We start from the raw sequence: 21324 nt of genomic DNA, 5'->3' as shown, positions 1-21324 counted from the left end.
TCTCTCTCCTCCCCGTATCTCCGGGCGCTCCGACCAGTTCGCCCCTCTGGTGAAATTGTCCTTTCTGCGCCCAAGGGGATCGCTGGGCAATGGCCCCAGCGGCCCCAGGTCTTGCCAAAAAGCAGCAGGAATCCAAAATCTAAGGCACCAGATTGTGGTGGAAGAAATGACCACTCATGGTTCGGGTGGATTAATTAACACTTTTTATTAGCAAAGCAGTAGCAGACAAATAATCAAGAGCAACACAAGACTTTGGCGAAAGTGAACCCCTTTCTCTTCTTTGTCCAGGTCTCTTATACCCATATGATTACATGAGTTTCAATGTCGGGGTGGGGATTGTCTCAGCCTGGCAAAGTCACACCTTGCAACTTTATTGCTGGCATAAAACAAATCCTCATTAAACAGCTTTTTGATGCCAGTTGCACTCTGCCATGCTCCTTAGTGTTATCAGTGAAGACCCCATATCTTAATACATTTCTCCAAGGTGAATATACTTCTTAAGCTTTGAATCCGCTCCAAGGCAGGCGAGAGTACTTGTAATATCTTGACTTCCGCCAGCTAAAGCCGCCTTTTAGTAGGCAAGCGAGAGCAAAGAACACGCGTGGCTATGCCAAAAAGGATAATTACAAGAAGTGTGAACAGTGAAGGGGAGCATTCTTTCGTGGTGAGAAAAGCGCTTTTCTTACTGTCACATGCACACTACAGCCTATCATCTCGCCTTGTGCAAGCTAGAGACAGTGGTTTAAACCTTTGCGAGTGGCAAACAAAATATGGTATACAGTGACTTTATTTATTGTTCACTTGTTAGGTGCTTAGACAGAAAGCAAATACTGTTTCAAAGCGCCCACAGGGCAACAGGAAGGGGACAGAGGATGATAGTCTATGAAATTACAATATTAAATACAATAGAAAATGGGGAGGGGAAGACAAACCTACTATGCCTTGCACGTGTTCAGAACGTGCAAGTGCAGAGGGGAGAAGTGTATGGAATAGGTGCTGTTGCGCTCATGGAGAGCAGCAGAGGAAGCGATATGAAGAAAGAAAGGTAAGTGCGACCTCCAGTGGTGGAGGGTGAGCCGAGGCCAGTGCAGAAGATGGACAGCAGCAGGGAAGATAAGATGTGGGAGGTCAGGGCCCTGAGGATGCAGAAGGGCCTTGCACACCATCAATCTTCTTTGAGATTAGCAGGGGAGAGAGGAAGGGAAGGAAGAGGTCACTAGGAAGGTCTTGGGATCTTTTCCGGAACTTAAGGCGGGCCTGCTGAAGATGAAGAGCGAGGGGGAGGCTGTTCTAAAGAAGGAAGCCCGCTGAGGAAAGTGATCTATCCCCTCCTCTCTGTTTAGCAAACAACTTTACACACAAGGATTTGGTGACAGAATGTTTAGTCAGAAAGAGTTGCAGATAGTGTGGTCTCCGGCCCCAGACAGCCTTGTGGATGATGCAGAGGGATTTGAATTTAATCTGTGCTGTGATAGAGAGCCAGTGAAGACTTTGTAGGGCAGGAGAGATGCAGTCTCAGGGCTTCAGGCCTAGGATACGTCTCACTGCCCGATTCTGGATTAGCTGAGTGGACTACGGGAGACTAAGGCGAAGTCTATTGCAGTAGTCAGGCCTAGAGAGAACCAGAGCCAGGGTAACATTGAGTGAGTGAGAGAGAGTGACTCTCTCCGAAGATGACTCTGAAGGTTTCTTGCTTCTGTAGACGGAGCAGGGGGAGAGCACAGGGAAGAAGACAGAGCCAAGTAGGCAAGAATTTGCCCAATATGATTTTGGAAGAGCTGTCAGTTAGGAAGGAGGTAAGTCAGTCCAATGCCCGCTCCGAGATACCAAGGGTGTCGTGGAGTGGTTCTGTGTCAAATCCAGAAGAGAGATCAAGGAGGATGAGGACAGCAGGGCAGTTGGAATCGAGGGTTGCAAGCAGTTCTTCACAGGTGTTCAGAAGAGCCTTTTCCGTGCCTCTGGATGCTCTGAATCCAGATTGATTGTTTTGAAGACCCCAACAAGTTCAGTGTGGGTGTTAAGTTGAGGCAGGGCCAGCTTCTCAAGTAGTTTCCCCAGGAAATGGTTGATGGAGATAGGGCGATAGTTGGCTCGGCAGGGAGCGGGTGCACAAGGGAGTGCATGAGGGAGGGTGGAAAAGAAATACAGTAGTAAAGGAGTGTTTACAAAGATCAGCGAGAGCAGGGGCGAGAGAGGAAATGTCCTTGATGGTTCTGCGTGAGCAAGGGGCAACCTGTTTGGAAGAGACCTTCATGGGGTTGACAACTCTGGTGACTTCTTCCGTAGAGACAGAAGCGAAGGAGGAGGGTGAGTGGTTAGGGGAGGTAAGGTGGGAGGGATGGGTTGGAAGAATGCGTGCCAAGGCTGTTCAGTATGTCCTAGGTTTTGGTGGTGAAGTGAGTGGCGAGTGTATTACAAAGGGCCTGGGAAGGAATAGGGGCAGAGGATTCCACGTACGGATTGGCAAGTTACCGGTAGATTTTGAAGCATTCAGCCGTGTTGTTGGACGCGACATGACATTATGACAGGGGGTACATAAATGAGTATGTCTTGTTACATATTGTTACTCCACGTTTTGTTTTTGGAATGGTCCAAGGTTGACACATTGTGATCTGCATCCTTTTATTCTCTGACTTATGGGTGTGTTGTGTTTCTTTCAGAGAGCTCAGGCTGCCCTGCATGCAGTGAGTGCTGTTCAGTCAGGAGGTTTGGCACTTGCAGGTGGTCCTGCTGGTGAGGGAATGCTACTTCCCGGCCAGTCTCCTGTCATCCGAATCATTGTAGAAAACCTCTTCTACCCTGTAACTCTGGAAGTACTTCATCAGGTAAGGCCATTTACACATGACCCATATGCCTTTCATTTATTATGGACTGAATCTCTTGTCTGTTTCTGGCCATTGTGCTGAGTTTTTATAGTGTGAACCTCGCTGAGAATCAACAGAGCCTGTAAAACCAAGAGGCACAGTAATAGGTGGTACACAAATAATATGGATGGAATTAGAAAGGTAGAATTTTAATGATCATAATAAACTTTGAAGTATGTGATAATAGGGTAAACAGGTTAGGAAGGGGATGTCATACTGAGTCTTCATTAATTTGTTTGTTGATCTGCAAATGTGCTCCCATCGTAGCTATATTATTGTTGGGTCTCCATCCTCAAAACCCTCCACTGCCCTTCTGCTATTAGAGAGGAAGAAAACGGTGTTCCCTTTTATTCTACCCCATAAGACTTCAAATGCGAAGTCATTAAGCAGCTCCTCCCACATTTTTCCTGTCTTTTTCCATGCCATGTTTACCAGCTCTAGAAAGCAACTCTGAATGTAATGTTTCTGTTGTTCAGACTTCAATTTCACACTTGTGATTATAGTCACTTCGATTTTAAATACATTTTAGTTGGGTATAATTAGAAGGCAAATATTCACCATGCAAAGAAGCACTGTGTTGGAGAGCCTTCTGCATAAATAAATAGGTACCACATTCTGATAAAAAATGGCAAATGGCCGCCTGGCCGGACTACTTAAAACTGAGCAAAAAAGTATTTGCAGGTGTGGGGAAGGCAACGGGTGTAAAGGCGACTAATTTCATAGGGGGCTGGTGGTGAACTCTTGGGAGTTCTAGACTGGGATAGAAAAGGGAGCAGGTACCCCATATCTCAGGATAGGTTCCAACCACATCCGCATAGGTTTCACAGTAGTATTTCTATGTAACAAACACAGCTGAAAACACAGGCAGAATTACCCACGCCTGTCAACGACCAGAACATAAAGACCGGATACAGGCCCCAACAGCTGTGTTTGAATGCAGCAATCGCTGTTGAAAATTTAAAGAGAGGTGAAGTTGCTCACTCCAGACAAGTCGCACAGCATAGCCCCGAGATTGGGATAATTCCCAACATCTGCACCAGTCCATTGGTTTTAAAATGGGGATTGTCATAGATAGCTCAAGAATCACTCCACACCTTTGAGACGCTTTAAGGCTTTTCATTTTCATTTTTGTCAGGGACGTAGGGCCGTACCTCCCTCCCTGTCTCTTGTCTAATGTAGCATCTCCTCCCTAGCGTCCCCAATCACAGGTTAGTATGTAAAGAAGGCTGACCTGTACTGTCTGGGTCTACCTTGTACTAGAGGTGAAGAACTAAAGCCAGATTCCCTTCTCTAGCTAAGCTTCCTCAGGAACTTCCAAACTGTCCCTACGCTATCCAGATGTTAGTATTCTATTTGGAACTGTGCCTTACAGATGCCCTGTTGGTGTCAATATTCCCTATAACACGCTCACTCTCTGCTCTCCCTCTCCTCTCCCTTCTGCTCCTCTTTCTCACCTCTACCCTCTTCTCCTTACTCCTTCCCACAATCTTCTGTCCCTCCAATGTCACTTACTCTTTCTACGGCTCGTCTCCACCCAGTCATGGTACTGCTCTCTCGTCCACACTACTTCTCCCTCTGCCACACAACTACTGCCTCCTCCCCACCATTACTCCCCCCCGCCAGTACTCCCCCTCCCCTCCCCTCCCCCCTCCCTGCCACTGCTGACCCTCCCGGCCACTGCCTCCTCCCCTCTCCTGCCTCCACCTGCCACTACTGCCCCCTCTCCACCACTACTGACCCTTCCCTACCTGCCACTGCCTCCTCCCCACCACTACTGCCTCCTGTCTCCTAGTACTGCCTCCTCCCCACTACTGCCTCCTCCCTGCTACTACTGTCTCTACCCCGCTACTGCTGCCTTCAACACACTACTCGAACACCCTCCTTTCACTCTGTACCATACACTTCACATCACTCCCTACACTGATAACTCTAACCACACTTAACACACTATCACGCACACTCAATCTGCAGTACCACTCCCACTCACTAGCCAAATACCTCACCTGCTTTTGGAAATGGCTCCACGCTCTGCTGCTCTTTCTTTGCTGACCTCTTTGTGTTCCTCCTCCTCTAACCTCACATGAAAAACCCACACTTCCGATTTCCTGATGTGCCTTCTCCTCCCATTGGACATATCTCCCTGTCCAATTCAGCCCTTTTTTCCCACCTGGCCAGTGTTTTTGGCAAAAAAATGTATAAACATCAATTTAAGTCCCTGCCCCTCTCTTCGCGTGGGTTTGCTGTGGATAGTCAATGGCGGTCAGGGAAGCAGACTGTCACAATTCGGGTTAGGGGGCATTGTCCCTGAACCCCTAAGGGAAGTCGTTCTTCAGGGTATGTGCCCATTGTCTTAGTCCCTGGTGGTGTATGGGTTTCACCACTGCCGGGGCAGCTTGACTCGCTGCCGCTTGAAAGCTCTGTGCGGTCTGTTCTGCGGGTGCATAGCGGTGTGTTGGTTGTCCCTCCCTATCTGGTGCACTGAGCTCTATGTAGCACAGGATGCTGGAGGGTTATCTGTACCCGGTTGGATGCCTGCTTCAGGGATCATGCTGCAGCAAGCGTGTGGCACTGGAGGGTACCTTTCTCCTGATCTTGGTGACTCCTGTCTTATAACAGCTTTGTTGACTTTAGGCATAAAACGTCTGGTGGGCACGTTCTGCAAGAGAACCATGGGGTGAGAAAAAGGTGTACTGCAAAATGTACATGCTGGCACCAGTGGGATAGGAATTGTGCTCCTCTAAATTGCTGCCGTCCTCCTGAAGAGTGGAAACTGATTTGTTTTGTTCCTCGGCGGTCTCCCTCTCCCGGTGAAAGGGGTTCCTATCCGCACTTGACAAAGTCAGGGTATAGGATTGACTCAGATGAGGCGCCTAACTCACCAGCAGCATAATGCGTAGCAATGACACCCATGAAAGGGACTTTAGGATACCCTTAATTAAAATCCACCTGACCCTCACATCCATCTCTGTTCATTCCCTGTAGGGAAAGTGTTCTCCCTGATCACCAACTAAATTATTGCCATTGTTGCACGGAAAGTATTGGTTTTATGGAGTAAATAGAGTTGAAAACAGTGACTACAAGGCACAGACGTATGTGGGTACAGAATGAAGTTGCCAACTTCACATTGACAGATTTAGTAGGACATCGTAATTATAAAAGTTGCAAACATTGCATGACTAGAATTCAATACCTCATGGCTTGCTATAGGGAAGCTAAGCATTGCATGCGGGTTAAGAGAGTGGTAGTGAAGGTCTATGTGTACGGTTCGACTATCTCTGTCCTGCTCTCTCTCTTTGTCGTTAGTTTTATTTTTTTCTCTTTCTACATTGTACTTATATCTCCCAAGAAAAATATATTTTACACTTAGTGGTACAAGGATCACAGACTGTGTGGTGATGGTGCAGGTGGCTCCTGCTAACTCCCTTTGTTTTTGTAAGAGCCATGCTCTGGTTCCATCGAGGCAAGGACCTTTAAAATGACAGAAATGACTCCTAGGGATATCAAAACCACAAGTGTCCGTTTTGACTTTTTGCGCCTTATGCCTCACTTTGCACATGTGCTGTGCCTGTGGGGCCTCCTTGATCATTGCCCCTCAGGTCATTCAGAACTTTGTGACTTCTGGAAATGACTGGATGTCTTTCAACTAAGAAAGCCTTCAAGTGACGGACCTTCATCTGAAATGCACCTTATGAGAAGAGACAGCCCCAGTCCCTCTACTGTGAACTGCAGTTTGGCGGGCACTCTTTTCTTTCTTTGCCTCTTGCTAAAATATCATTACACATAATGAATTGCGATGGGCAGTTTGATTCTGTTCCGTCTTTTGACCTCATAGCCCTGTGTTTTGAACATTGCTATTGGTGGAATGAAAGAATATTTCAATGAACAAGCGTTCTTGTATCGATTATCAGGAAGAGAATCCACTGTGCTATTTTGTTAATGAAGCTGCATGCATGTATGCATAATTCCAATTGAAGAGAACCATATTATATGCTAGCACTAATGGGTGTCTCTAAAATATTAGCCTTATCGGTATCTGAGCTCATTTATTTGTATTTCTAACTCTTCTTTTCTCTAGGCTGCGATAAATGTCAATGCGGGTTCACAAGGATTCCTTTTTCGATCTGTTTTAATATTTTAAGTGCCCTTTGAATCAGCATATTTGGTGATGACCAGTGGCACAGATTTAAGTTATTTGGAAGACCAGACTTAACGGAAGGATGTCTAAAGTAGGGAGAGCAGGTTATTTTCTGGTGGGGGTTTAGGTTTAGCAAAGCAACATGATTTTCCATTAAAGGAAAAGAAAGCTTGCTTCAAAATATCCAGTGGAAAATTAAGGGGTGAAATGAGAGTGCAGAATATCTAACATATGTCAACTAAATAGTAACACATGTTTTGGGTTGCAAAGAGTTGTAGGAGGTTAGGGTAAGGAGGGGATAATTTTTTTCTTTTTTTTTATTGTAATAAACCATTTTACCAAAGAGCTTAATTACATCACTTCACAATTCCTTTTGTTAAAATTAGAATATACATCAATCCTTCTCACCCCCAACCATCACTTAAAAAACCTCTGTCGACTGAGTAATCAGTCAAGATTGCATCCATGTAATTGATTACTGCACATGTCAATTTAAAGTTATTACCCGCAAGCCGCAAGATCCCACCAGTCCTCCATATTTTCATTTCTGGGGGCAAACTACCACAAATGTAAACTGCCTTGCGGTGATAGCTCACGACATTCCACCACAAGATGTTTTAACGATTCCACTGCACTATCAAAGAATCTACAAAGGTTGTTTGATGTCCCTTTATCACGCCCCAGCAATAACATCTCTTTAATTGGTATAGGTTCAAACGCAATCTTAGAAATTGGTCTCTATGATAGCGAGATGGAAATTTAATCAAGTAACTAAGCGTTTGGTCGATGCCATGTACTGCTGGTCCGTTGTCAAGAGCCTTTACCAATTTGTCTTTTTTCTGTATTTATTATCCAATTCCACTGCCTTCATTTTTTCTTTGCTGCTTGCAGATTTAACAGGACGTTTTTCATTTACACATCTATTCCTTTAATTTTCGTCTTCCAGATTGTTAGCAGACTGTTGTTCACTTGCAAATTTGTTTGGTGCAGAATCTCATACGGTATTGACACAAGAGTTAAATTCATTTTTCGCAGGGCCGCCACAGATTTCCATAAAACAGTCCCATATAGTGAGTCAATACATAATTCGTAACGAATTGCGGTCATTGAAACGTTTGATGGCAATTTAAGTATCTTTAGCAAAATCAGCCTTCTAATTTAGTCAGACATTTTAGCTGATATTCCAACCAGCTTCACATCCAAAGGTTATAGTTGGGACTACTTTCTGTAAATAGAATGCTAGAATTGATTTGAGAGTGAATTTGCCATAGCCACCATGTAGTTTAGCTCCTTGTAGTGCAAACAATGACATCCAAACTAGCAGATCCTGTACCCAACACCATTCTCTGATCAACTTGTTAAAAAGCACTCCCAGATAATCATCTCAGTGGATTGATGATTCTCGCCTGCTACTGACCATTTGAAGAGTTTATCGAGTTTTTTTAGCTTTTGGACGAAATGTCACACTTTTGGATTTTTTGACATTTATTTGTAACTTGTTTGCCTGGAAGTAGCTTTGAAGAGAGGACAGGAGCTGTTGTAGCCCAATTTGGGTAAGTCCATTAGCACAATATCATCAGCATAGATGATCCAGCTGATTTGGTGACTATTTATATTTGGTGGAAAGGACTTTTTCGAAGGGATTGTGTCCTCCGACGTATTCCTTATCTTAGATAGATATCTCTTTCCAGCTTTGCTGGCCTCGTAAAAAATTTCTCTAGAGGGCGCTGCGCGTCAACGTCCGCCGAGTCGAGGTCCCTCGACAGCCACCGTATCGACGTCGACGTCATCCTGCCTATAAAGGCCGCGCGCAGCGTCCGTTGCTCAGTTCCGTTTTTCCACGCTTACTCAGTGCCTCGGAATATCGTTGCTCAGTTTTCGTAGAGAATTAATCCAATTTCCTCGAGATATTCGATCCATACTCGATGGCTTCCTCGTCGGGACCGACGACCCCTCGGTCCGGCTTTAAAAAATGCCGAGACTGTGGGAAAAAGATGTTGCTGACTGATCCTCACAGAGTTTGTCTGTGGTGTTTGGGAGCTGAACACCATTGTTCGGAGTGCGAGGACTGTATGTCCATGACAGCTAAGGCCCTGAAGGAGTGTAGGGGGAAGCTGGAAAAAGGTAAGACTTCAAAAGCTTCTTCTTCCTCGACAAAGTCGAGCCATTCGTCTCCTCGTCACCATTCGCGCTCCAGGTCTCGAAGCGGGTCCCATCACTTCTCGAGATTGAAGCACTCGAAGAGGAGACGTCGAAGATCCCCTTCTTCGTCCTCCTCTTCCTCTGTTTCACCTAGGAGAATCCCTTGCCCCACGAAACATAGTTCCCGGGCTGAATGGGAGGAATTCCGCAAAAATATGATGAGCGTCTTCGAGAAAGCGGCCTCGACCCCCTCGAAGACTGCCGAGAGCGATGCTCTGGTCGAAAGACCCGAAGGTCTAAAACGCCACGAGTCGCAGTACCCGGCGAAGGAAGCTTCTCGAGTGCGTGACGAACCCTCGAGTAAAGCTATGACCTCGAACCCTTCTTCGAAGGTTCCGTCAACGCCGAGGTCGGTGTCTTTGACACAGTTGTCGAAGGGACCTTCGACACACGGGTCTATCGACTCGACGCCATCTTCGACACCGGCGTCGACGCCAAGGAAAGTCACGGTTGCGGCGCACCCAGTGGCTATCCCTAGGTCTTCAATGGCGTGGAGGTTGTCGACATCCTCAAGCAGAATCCCAATTCTATCGAGGACCTCGAGGCCTCCGCCTTTCTTTTCGACGCCACGTTCGAAGCCTTCGACGTCGACGACATCGACGTTTTCGAGGCCGATTACAACAGGTTTGGCACCCTCTGCCTTGGAGATGGGTTTCACACCCTTTGTGAGTTCAGATTAATTGAGAACTATGTCCTCAATTATGGAAGAGGGAGAACTCTCTGACCAAGAAGAGACATTTGAGTTGCAGGGATCTGCAACCCCAGTTCAAGAGGAGTTATCCTCAGAGGAACGCAGATTAAAGGAACTCTATGATTCATTACATGAGGCAAGTGGGTTAGACACTTCCCCTGAGATGGAGTTCGCTAGGCCAGACCCGGGGGAGCATGCTGAAACCCCCTATAGAGCCTTAATGGCCAGGATCACAGAATTTATGGGGTGGTCAACACCTTCACAGGCTTTCCAACAAGATGACCTCACGGATATTCTTGATAAAGGTCCACAGGATGATCCTGTAGTGCCTTTTCATAAAGCTCTTCAAAGGAAAATCATGACAAACTGGGAAGTGAAACTGGGAAAACCAGTCCCGGCAGTAAATAAAAAAACTGTCTACTAAATACAGGGTATCTTCTGCAGATCCGGAGTTTTTTCCAAACACCCATCCCCAGAAAGTCTGGTGGTACAGGCAGCATCTTCTACTGACATCAAGACTGCTTACCCTACCGTCCCACAGGACAGGGACGATAAAAAATATGATGCTATGGCAAAGAAAGTTTTTTCGGCATGTAGCATGGCGTTAAAATCTATTAATGCTACTTGCACCCTTGCTAGATTCAGCCATACACTGTGGGAGTGTGCTTCTACAGCGGCTGACTGCATCCCGGAGGGAGAAGAAAGGGAGGCGTTCCTAAATATCATACAGGACGGTAAAGACGCTATGTGCGAATCCCTCCAGACGGGCATTGATTCGACTGACAGTATCAGCAGAGCAATGGCGGCAAGTACTACAACCAGGAGATTTGCTTGGTTGAGAGTCTGGTTTTGCCCCAGATGTGCAAGCCAGGCTCTTGAACATGCCATTCGATGGCTCTTCTTTGTTTGGGAAAAAGGCGGATGACAGTTTAGAAAAACTGCAAACCTCAAAGGCAGCAGCAAAATCCCTAGGCACTGCAATACGTCAGACACCTTTTCGTTCCACAGGACCCTCTGCGAGAGGCAAGTCCTTTCGCTTCTACTCTGCATTCGGAAGAGGTAGAGGACGACCGGCTCAAAGGAGACAAAGAAGAACTACCCGAGGTGGACGGGGTAGATATTCAAAAGCCGCAGCAACAGCAGGTGCCTCTTTACTATCGGCATCTGCATCAGCCGCCCCAAAACCACTCTGAGGACTTCCCTCACAAGACACCTGTAGGAGGCAGGTTAACTCAACATCTGGCGGAATGGCAGGCTATCACGTCAGATGCTTGGGCATTGGAGACAGTTGCACAAGGTTACTGCCTGCCTCTCCTACGCATACCTCAGAGTAATCCACTGGGGATCAGCTCTCAAAAAGCTCCAGATCCGCTCCTCTTGCAGGAAATTTTAGACCTGCTAGAGAAAGGTGCCATAGAACCGGTACCTGTAGCGGAGAGGAACAAGGGCTGGTACTCCCCTTACTTTCTCATTCCAAAGAAAGACGGAGGACTGAGACCCATCTTGGACTTGCGAGAATTGAACAAATTCCTCAGGAAAAACAAATTAAAGATGGTAACTCTTTCTCAGATCCTTCAGGCCCTCCAGTTCCAGGACTGGTTGGTATCTCTGGACCTTCAGGACGCTTATTTCCATGTGCCTATCCATCTCAAACACAGGAAATACCTGAGGTTCGCAATTGGCAACTCTCATTATCAATTTCGAGTGCTGCCATTTGGGCTGACCTCCGCCCCGAGGGTCTTCACCAAGTTAATGTTGGTAGTGGCTGCAAGTCTAAGGAGGGAAGGGATTCACGTCTACCCCTACCTGGACGATTGGTTGATCAGGGCTGTATCTTCGGAACAAGCTCAGATCCAGCTAAATCACTTTTGCCACTCCCTTCACAGCCTGGGCTTCTCCCTCAATTTAAAGAAGTCACAAATGATACCATCGCAGAGACTCCAGTTCATCGGAGCGATCCTGGACACTTCCCTGGGAAAAGCCTCGCCACCAGAGGTGAGGGCTCAAGATATTCTACAGATGGTTACCAAGTTCCAAAATGCCCAACGTCTCCCAGCCTTTGACTTTTTGAGGTTGCTAGGCCTCATGGCATCCTGCATTTTCCTAGTGCCAGAGGCTCGCCTGAGAATGAGATCCCTCCAGTGGGCACTGAGAACTCAGTGGTCACAATTCTCAGGGAGAATGACAGATCTTCTTCAGGTTCCCGACAGGGTGGCTCGAGACCTTCAGTGGTGGGCCTGTCAGGAGAACATTCTGAAAGGAAAACAGTTTTGGCAACCCTGGCCAGAGATGACCGTAGTCACGGATGCCTCACTCACGGGGTGGGGAGCCCACGCCAACGACTTGACCATCAGCGGTCGTTGGTCTCCATCGGAGTCCAGACTACATATCAACCTGTTAGAGCTGAGGGCCATCAGACTTCCGCTGAAGGCGTTCCTGCCATCTGTACAAGGAAAGAATGTCCTTATAATGACGGACAACACAGTGGCCGTGCATTACCTCAACAAAAGAGGAGGCGTAAAATCACTACCTCTGTGCAGAGAGGCGATGCAGCTCTGGTTTTGGGCAATCCAAGACTAGCCGAGAGAAGAACTTGACAGCCGACGCTCTGAGCAGGCAGAGCACAGTCTCCCACGAGTGGGAACTAGCTCAGGAAGTCCTTCAAGAGATCTTCGCCCTTTGGGGAACCCCTCAGGTGGATCTGTTCGCCACCAGTGTCAACAGGAATTGCGATCTGTTCTGTTCAAGGGAATTTCCCCCGAGAGGACCTCTGGGAGACGCGTTCATAGTGGACTGGGAGTTTCCGCTTCTGTACGCGTTCCCACCGGTCCCTGTCATTCCTCAAATGATCAGGTGGTTGAGAAGATTCCGGAAAACCATGATCCTAATTGCCCCAGATTGGGCCAGGAGAACGTGGTACCCGGACCTTCTAGACTTGTCCATCTGCCCTCCAATTTGACTTCCACTCAAGGAGAATCTTTTCTCGCAGAAGGAAGGTCAGGTTCTCCATCCAGACACCAGAACCCTCAACCTTCACGCTTCGCTTCTGAAAGGGTGAGGTACAAGGATTGGGATCTCCCGGATGACGTCATGGAGGTGTTGCTCTCGGCAAAAAGGCCAGCAACAAAATCTTTTATACCGCTGCCGTTGGAACAGATTTTGCAGCTGGTGTAGGGAAATGAATATCGATCCCTTTTCATGTGGTACACCAATGGTTTTGTCCTTCCTATTTAGCTAATTCAGGCCTTCAAGTTGGCACCATCAAGGGCTATCTTGCAGCGCTATCCATCTTTAAGCGCACTGCGGAAGAATCATCCTATTTCAAGTTACCCTTGGTAATACAGTTTCTAAAGGGGTTAACTAACGTCTATACCCCCAAGACCATTCCAGGTTCCCCTATGGGATTTAAACTTAGTCCTAACTTTCCTGATGGGCACACCTTTCGAACCACTCCACTCTTGTTCGTTAAGTTTTCTTACCCATAAGACTGTTTTATTAATAGTGTCAAGTTGGGAAGCACGAGAGGGCTGCGTATCTGGTTTCTTGGTCTTTGATCTTGCCGGGGTCGCCAGTCTGTATCCAGTTGATACACGAGAGACCAGCCTCTCCACAACCCAAAAACTGATACTGGGTGGAGGATGGGCCGATTCCCAATGTCACGGAAGGCACTTTCCTGATTAACGTGACGAAGGGACTGTGCAAGCACAGGCAGGAGAGGCAGCGGTCTTGTAACAGATTACGGGCCGGGATGGAGTCCGTAGGAATAAAGTCCAAAGTACGTGAACTGAAGCGTAGGTCTTAGATTCCGGTGAGGCAGGTATCTTCTTGGTCCACAGGAATGAATGAAGAAGTAAGGCTGGACAGGAAAGGAACTCTAGGGCAGCAAACGCTGGGGACCCTGGTTAGAGGATGCGGGCAGACCTAGGATGGTCCAGGTAAAAGTATGCCGGCAGAACCTGAGTATTTGGTAAATACTGACAGAGCCTGGGGAACCCAGATATGGAAAGCTGGCAAACCCAGGGAGAGCCCAGGTAAGGTAGCTGGATGGCCCAGGGAGGAACACTGGAAAAGTATGCTGCAGGCCCAGGAAGGGACTCAGGTAAGGTATCAAACAGTCAAACAGGCCCAGGGATGAACTTCTGGAAAGGTAGCAGGCAGCCCAGAGCGGGCTCAGGTGAGTACAGGCGGCCCAGGTAGGAAGCTCGCAGAACGAAGCGAACCGCGTTGAGACGCAGCTTGCCTCGAACTGCGACCTCCCTTTATGGGTCGCCGGCGCCCGTGAGGCTTGGAACGCAAGCCGCTTCACCTCCGGGCGCCGGCGTACCCAAAGCGAGTCCTGGAAGGCAAGCCCTTCCGAGGGCTCGAGCCCAGTCCACGGCGCATGCGCGGAACCCAGACAGAGGTCTTCCGCGCATGCGCCGTAACCCTCCGGCTCCGACACCCAGCGCTCTCCCCCTGGCGAGCCCCCAAGTGCGGAAGTGTGGGTAGACTTGCCAGGAGGTGAAGGGACGTGCGGGCGCGGCGGACCCCGGTCTCCAATGTGGCGTGACAAATAGCACTTACATCTGCTAGAAGGGTGAGCGAGTTACAAGCTCTTTCTTGTAAACCCCCTCATACAATCTTTCACAAAGACAAAGTTGTTCTGCAAGTGAAGCCTAATTTCCTCCCAAAGGTGGTTTCTGAATTTCATATCACTCAGAAGATTACCCTTCCATCTTTCTATCCGCCTCCTCATCCGGGGAAAGAGGAAGAGAGGTTACACAGGCTATACCCAAGAAGGGCTTTAAGTTTTTACATCAGTAGACTGGCTAGGATAAGACAAGCAGACCAGCTGTTTGTAGGCTACGCAGGTCACAAGCTGGGGTTACCGATAACTAAGCAGACCATTTCCAGATGGATCATTCTAGCCATTTTGGAATGTTATAAACTGGCAGGAAAAGAGCCCCCTCAAAATCTTAGGGCTCATTCGACCAGAGGTATCGCAGCTTCATCGGCCCTCAAAAGAGGAGTGCCGGTTAGAGACATATGTGCGGCTGCCACATGGTCGTCCGTCCATACCTTTACACGGTTTTACAACTTGGATTCCTCCTCCAGTCAAGAGACTAGGTTTGGAAGGGCAGTATTGCACTCTATTCATCAATAAAAGGAAGCATGAAGTCAGTACTCCCACCTCCAATAACAGAATACTGCTATGGGAGCCTATCTAAGATAAGGAATACGTCGGAGGACACAATCCCTTCGAAGAACAAGTTACTTCTTACCTTGTAACGTTCTTTCGATGGGATGTTCCTCCGACGTATTCCTTATCGACCCTCCCATCCATCCCCTCAGTACTACTTCCCTTGTTGTTGCAGCTTACGCTCCTTCAGGGTGATTAGTCTAGTCCAGAAAGAATTATTGTGGGCTACAAAACGGAACTGAGCAACGGACGCTGCGCTCGGCCTTTATAGGCAGGATGACGTCAACGTCGATACAGCGGCTGTCGAGGGACATGGACTCGGCGGACGTCGACGCGCAGCGCCCTCTAGAGACATTTTTTTCTGAGGCCAGCAAAGCTGGAAAGAGATATCTATCTAAGATAAGGAATACGTCGGAGGAACATCCCATCGAAAGAACGTTACAAGGTAATAAGTAACTTGTTCACCTCTTTAATTGCCTTTGGTAAGTCTGCGATGAAGAGTTTAAAAAGTAAAGCCGCTAATGGACAACCTTTCTTCACCCCTTTTTTTGTTTGGATTTCATCAGTTACTTCGCCTTGGGCATTAAATGACACTCTAATTGAGGTGTTAGAATATAGCGACATCAGCGGCTGAAGTAGATCAATCGGACATGACCATTTAAAAGGTTTTTCCCATAATAGTTGCCGATTTATGCTGTCGAACGCTTGCTTTAAATCAATAAAGGTGAGGAATATTTTTTTACCTCCCCTCAGTGATTCCAGCTTAAGTATGTACAGCAGGAGTAGATTCAACTCTGTGCCAACTCCTTTCGTAAAACCGGTTTGGTGTTAGTCAAAAATGTTTACGTTTGAAGCCCATAGTGCCAGTTTTTCCTGCAGGAATGTTGCAAATATTTTTCCTATCATGTCAAGAAGGGCTATCGGACGATAGTTTGTTGGGTCATCACGATTTCCCTTCTTGAACACTGGAAAAATCACAGCTGTTCTCAATGAATCTGGAAGTTCTCATGCTTTTGCGATTCTTTGGAACAGAGCCTTTATAGACCGTGCCCATGACAGTTTATTTGCTTTCAACATATTTGTTATGCCATCTGGCCCGCGGCTCTGGAGTTTTTAGTTTTTGAATTGCAGTTTGGATATCATCTAATGATTTGCTTACATTCCACTTCACCTGGTTCATTATTTGAAATCGTATTGGATCTGCACTCTCGGCGTTAAATACTTTGGTGAAGTGCTTTGGTGAAGTGATTTACCCAGTCCAATGTGTTTACACCATTTGATTTTGTATATATTTGGTTTGTACTTTCTTCGTTTAGTATTTCCCAAATCTGCCTGCTGTCATTTTTAGTGATCAAATGTAATATATGGTCCGCTCTTTCTTGATCACGTAACATCTTAAACGATTTCCGCCAGTTAAGATATTGTTGGCGTCTTCTTCGGATAGCCTCCTCTTTATTTACTGCTTGTGATTTTTGACCATCTCTTTTGCCACCACTTTGGTTAGCTTTGAACTGCAGTAATAGAGGTGCATAATTTACTTGTTGATCGCCGTCGTCTTGTAAAAACAATTTAGATGTCAAGGCCACAATTTGATTGGAACTGATCTGCAACTTGTTTGCATTATTGATGGCCAACTTTGCCTGATATCTGTTTGAGACATCGCCTCTATTCAGTGTCAAGGTTATATTTAGTATACTGTGATCGCTCTTTGTAGTTCTTGTCGTTAATTGATTTTTTTTTACTTATCAGATTTTGTGACGCCAAAATGTAATCCAGAGTTTTATTGCATTCGTTTCTATGCCAGGTAAACACTGGAGGGATGTCACCCCTGGTACATCCATTTAACATGGAGCAATCTTTGTTTGATAGTTCTCGTTTAGAGGTCACCAACTTGATGAAATGCCTCGTCGATATCATTGCAGGGTTCCAATATGTGTTTAGAAGTAATAATTGCTTTCTTTCTGATGACTCACTGTGTCGTCACCTTGCAAGGTTGTAGCCTGCACGCATAGATTGGGATTTACCGCCTGGATCACTTTCCATCTTGTGGTGTTCTTTACCATTGTTATTAGCCCCACAAAAGGCCGGCCTGTTTGATTTTTTTTTTTCAGCGGCGTTCATATATATTGAATATCCGTCTCCTACTGGAGCCTCCCGAAGCCAAGTTTCTTGTAGACAAATTAAAAATGTGTTCATTATGAAACTTGAATGATAGAACAAATGCCTAAATCCTCTGATGTTCCATGATATCAGCGTGCAGGTTGACTCATCCTTCTGTCGGTTCTGGTAATGTTTTATTGATGGTTGGTGCCTTAGTTTTGATCTACGTGGCATTTCCATTCTCTGCATCCTAAGATTCAGTTGAGTTAGATTTTATTTCAGCCCACAGTGTTTCCCTTCTTTGGTCATTGGATGAATGCTTATCTGAAGCTTTTCTAGAACTTTTTCTTACTTAGACTTCTTTTCATCATGCCATAGCAATTCGAAACCAAAGAATAGGAGTCCTTCTTTTGCATCTTTTATGGTTTCTGCAATAAGTTTAGATTTGAAATGTAATATCACGCAATCAGAGCGACTTTCAGAAGCATATTCAACAATTGCAATGTCTTCAGAGTTAATTATTCGTAATGAAGGAATACTGTGTAATAATTTCATCACATTGCATCTGTTCAGATTCACTTAATTTATTTTCCTTTACAATATTTTCTAACTGTAGCTTCCACAAGTTTAGAGCTGGAACAGAAGATCACCTGCATTCGTGGTCTTTTGACCTTTGTTCTTGTTTTATCATTTGTGCCTTGGTTAGCTTTGTGTTTAGATTCACCCACAGTTTTCCTTCATTTTTTCCCTTTGCTGGTCAACAAAGGCTTCTTTGCGGTTTTTTTTCATCATGGGAAGGATGTTTTTCCTTTGGCTTTGGGCTCCAAGAGCCTGTATGTTGTTCATCATCCGTTTCTGCTCTTGATTTCCGTTTTTTACTTCCTGCATGGGCACTCTTATCACTTAGGTCAGCATTTCTGCTTCTTTCTCTTGCCACTACTTCTTCTACATTGTCCTAGTCATCAACTGAATAAGTTGAAAATTCACATGTGCCAATTGAGGACACTGAGTCTTCGTCGTCGCTACCTTCAGGGTCTTTTGGTCTTTTGTTAGGATTTGCGATTTCTGGGGCGGTATACTTTTCCACTTGTATCACTCTAGATGGATGTTCTTGTCTCACATCTTTTCTTTGTCGTTCAAATATCCCAATCCGAGGTGGTGGTGTTAAGTTTCTTACAAATTGTTTTGCCATATTTGAGCATGACTTTTGGCCACCAATTGATTTCTTTTCTTGTTCAGTTGGTTGTGTGCTGGTCTTTACTTGTAATGTATTTGCCTTTGCAATAAAGATCCCAAAGGATAGTCTCGGGGTATTGTCATCTGCAATTATTTTGCAACCCTAATTGGGCTTCAGTGGAGGCTACAGCATGGGCCAACACTGGGGTTTTCTTTGTAGTATTTTCACCTTTTTGAATGTCCTGAGATCTTGCTTTGTCATTATTTGTATTAACACCCTCAGAATTGTTGTTTATGGGAGAATTCTGTTGGCTGATTTGAGCCTCTCCCACCCCAACTGTTTCTTATGCAACTGGTACCTCATTGCACATTGGTTTCGCCACACTGATACTTGCGGAGGATTCTTGGCCTGGCGTTCCAGGCAGGTTTGCCTTTATTTATGTTCCAGTCCTCCGACGGTTGTCGGCTAGCTCCAAAGAGCTACTTTCCCTGCCAACTCCCCTACAACCTTGGCAGGGCTCCTCTATGGCTCTCTGTGCATTGTGTCTAATCCATTTTGTACATTCTATTACCGCGTCAATTTAATTCTGATTTTTCTCCGCTGTAGTTTCTGGCAAGATCACTTCATCTATTTTGCCATTTGTTTGAGGTTTCCACTTCAAAATCAAGCCTTTGGTTCAAATGGGCTGTACGTTTTTCCAAGGCTTGTAATTTGGTGGTTAACGTCCCTAAAATAGGTCCTTGATACTTTAAGGGATTCATAAAGCTACATAAACGGCAGTAACACAATTGACGTTGCCGCTAGTACATTGTTGTGTATTTGTATTCCCGCTGCCATTGATAGATTTCCTCGGCTACTTGTTTCACTATCGGTATCGGAGTGAGTTGTCGGTACTTGAATGTCTGAAGTTAGTTTTTCATTTTACAGCTCCTGTTGCCGATTTTCACTCTGCTGCGGACTTGGCTTGTTATGTGTTGATCTTATTAATTCAGATTTTCCTCCAGACTGTTTCTCCGTTGCTAAACTTGTTGGTGTGCTTGTCCTTTTTTAAATGTAGGTTTTTGTCATAATTATTACTTTTCTTTTATTTAAATCAATTTTTATTGGTATTTAAAGGTAACAGAGAGCTTTTGGGCAGGTGCCCATCATAACACCACAAACAAGCCATAAATACCTGATGTTTTCACCCACTCTCCCCCCCCCCCCCCGAACCCATTGTCACGGGATGCAAAAACAGCTTGTCCCTAGTAACTCTCCTGGGGTATTCCGACCGGGCTAACAGCCGTCAGTGGTTGACCGACTCCCCCAAGTTTAATCTTGTGGATAAACCCCCTCTCCCGCCTCTTTTAACCAGCTCAGGACTTCTGACCAGAAAGCTTAAACCTTCTAGTATGACCACCACATGTGCCAATAGTTGGCTTTTTCCCCGCATCCGTACCAGCACACCGGGTCAACGTCAGGGAACATCTTAGAGTGAATGATCAGGTCGTACTGTCACCTATGAAGAGGTTTGACGGCATGTGTCTTAGATTGCCAGGAGATGGATGTCTTGAATGCCCTAGTACAGATAAGTCCCCAGAGACCATCCCCTATTCCACAGCCCAGGTCCCTCTCCCATTTCCTTTTAAGACTTTTGGTTGTTCCCTCTGGGGGGGATCATAAGAGCTCCGTAAAGGGGGTAGACGAGTCCTTTCATTTCTACATGGGAGTCTAGAATTTTTTCGACCGGGTGAGCTTTCTTTGTATACAGGGCTTTAGTTTTGGCTTCATTAGGACGCCCTTGAGTCATAAATATAGGAGCGGGAAGAGGCTACCAATTCCCAAAGCCTCCTCAAGCTCCCGAATGGTTATGAAGGTGTCCTCCCTCACCAACTGAGCGACTCTGGCTAGTCCAGCATCGAACCAGGACTGGTAAAGTTCATGGCCTGGGATTTCTTCTAGGACTGGCGTGGACCTAATGTGGCTCAGTGGGGCGGGCCAAGTGGTCACCTTCTCTCTAGTTCCCTTCCCTGCCAATGCTTTCCACATTGTTCCAAGTATGGGGTGGTCCCTAATTCTTTTTGGTAGCTTCTTCAATGGAACCCATAGCCATTCACCTACTGTGATTGGGTGCAGGTAAAAGTTTTCTAGATAGACCCATTGTTTGTTGGGGTCCTCCCTGAGATGTGGGGCCAACGCCCTTAAAGCTGGCCGCTCTATGATATGTTCGCAAGTCTCGGAGGGCTACTCCCCCTCTTTCCTTGGGGAGGGTGAGAGTCTCATCCTATTCTAGGTCTCTGGCCCTGCCATATGAATTTGGTTATTCGTTTTTTGGCTTCACTGAGGTAGTACTCCGGGGTCTCCAACGGAATCATCTGGAAAACGTATAACACCCTGGGGAGGAGGTTCATCTTTATGGCATTTATTCTTCACATCCATGAAATTTGCCCCTTCGCCCAACCCTCCATGTCCCTGAAGAGTTTATCAAACGGGGGGGGGGGGGGTAGTTTGCCTGGCTCATGTCTTCGTTTGGTCTTACAATATTATTCGCCAAATATTTTATACCCTTGGTGCAGATTTGGAGACCCAGGGGGATAAATTCGGTTAAGTTCCTTTCCATATCTGCAGCGAAAGGAAAGATCATAGACTTGCTTATGTTTACCCTGAAGCCTGAAAAGCGACCAAACTGTTTGATGACCTGCAAGGCGGCCGGGACCGATCTAATGGGCTCCCCTCAGGTGTAGCAGAATATCGTCTGCGTAGAGGCCTAGTTTGAAGGTACTGTTGCCTATGTCGATATCCCGAACCATCTGGGAACCTCTGAGGTATTCTGCCAGGATCTCCCATGGTCATGGCGAACAGGAGAGGGGGCAGCCCTGCCTCGTCCCTCTTTGGAGGGCAAATATGCGTGACAGGTGACCGTGACTCTAGCAGAAGGGGCTGCGTACAGGGCTTTAATGGCTTTTCTGATCCCCACCCCAAAACCCAGCTTCTCAA

The 21324-nt window shown here is 46.4% G+C and overlaps 1 protein-coding gene across 9 annotated transcripts in view; it reads left to right on the top strand.

Moving 5' to 3' along the window:
- PTBP3 (polypyrimidine tract binding protein 3) overlaps positions 1-21324 on the top strand; it is a 1755480-nt gene that overhangs the window by 760758 nt on the left and 973398 nt on the right. For all 9 annotated transcript variants that reach the window (XM_069630627.1, XM_069630630.1, XM_069630624.1 and 6 more), the window contains one exon: positions 2661-2825. In XM_069630627.1, the coding sequence (XP_069486728.1) occupies positions 2661-2825 (165 nt within the window). The remainder of the gene's footprint in view (positions 1-2660; positions 2826-21324) is intronic.

This window comes from Ambystoma mexicanum, chromosome 6q (assembly GCF_040938575.1).
Source record: "Ambystoma mexicanum isolate Mex_15411 chromosome 6q, UKY_AmexF1_1, whole genome shotgun sequence".
NCBI lineage: Eukaryota > Metazoa > Chordata > Amphibia > Caudata > Ambystomatidae > Ambystoma > Ambystoma mexicanum.
The sequence above is the reverse complement of the archived record's forward strand: the minus strand, read 5'-3'. Positions and strand labels throughout refer to the sequence as shown.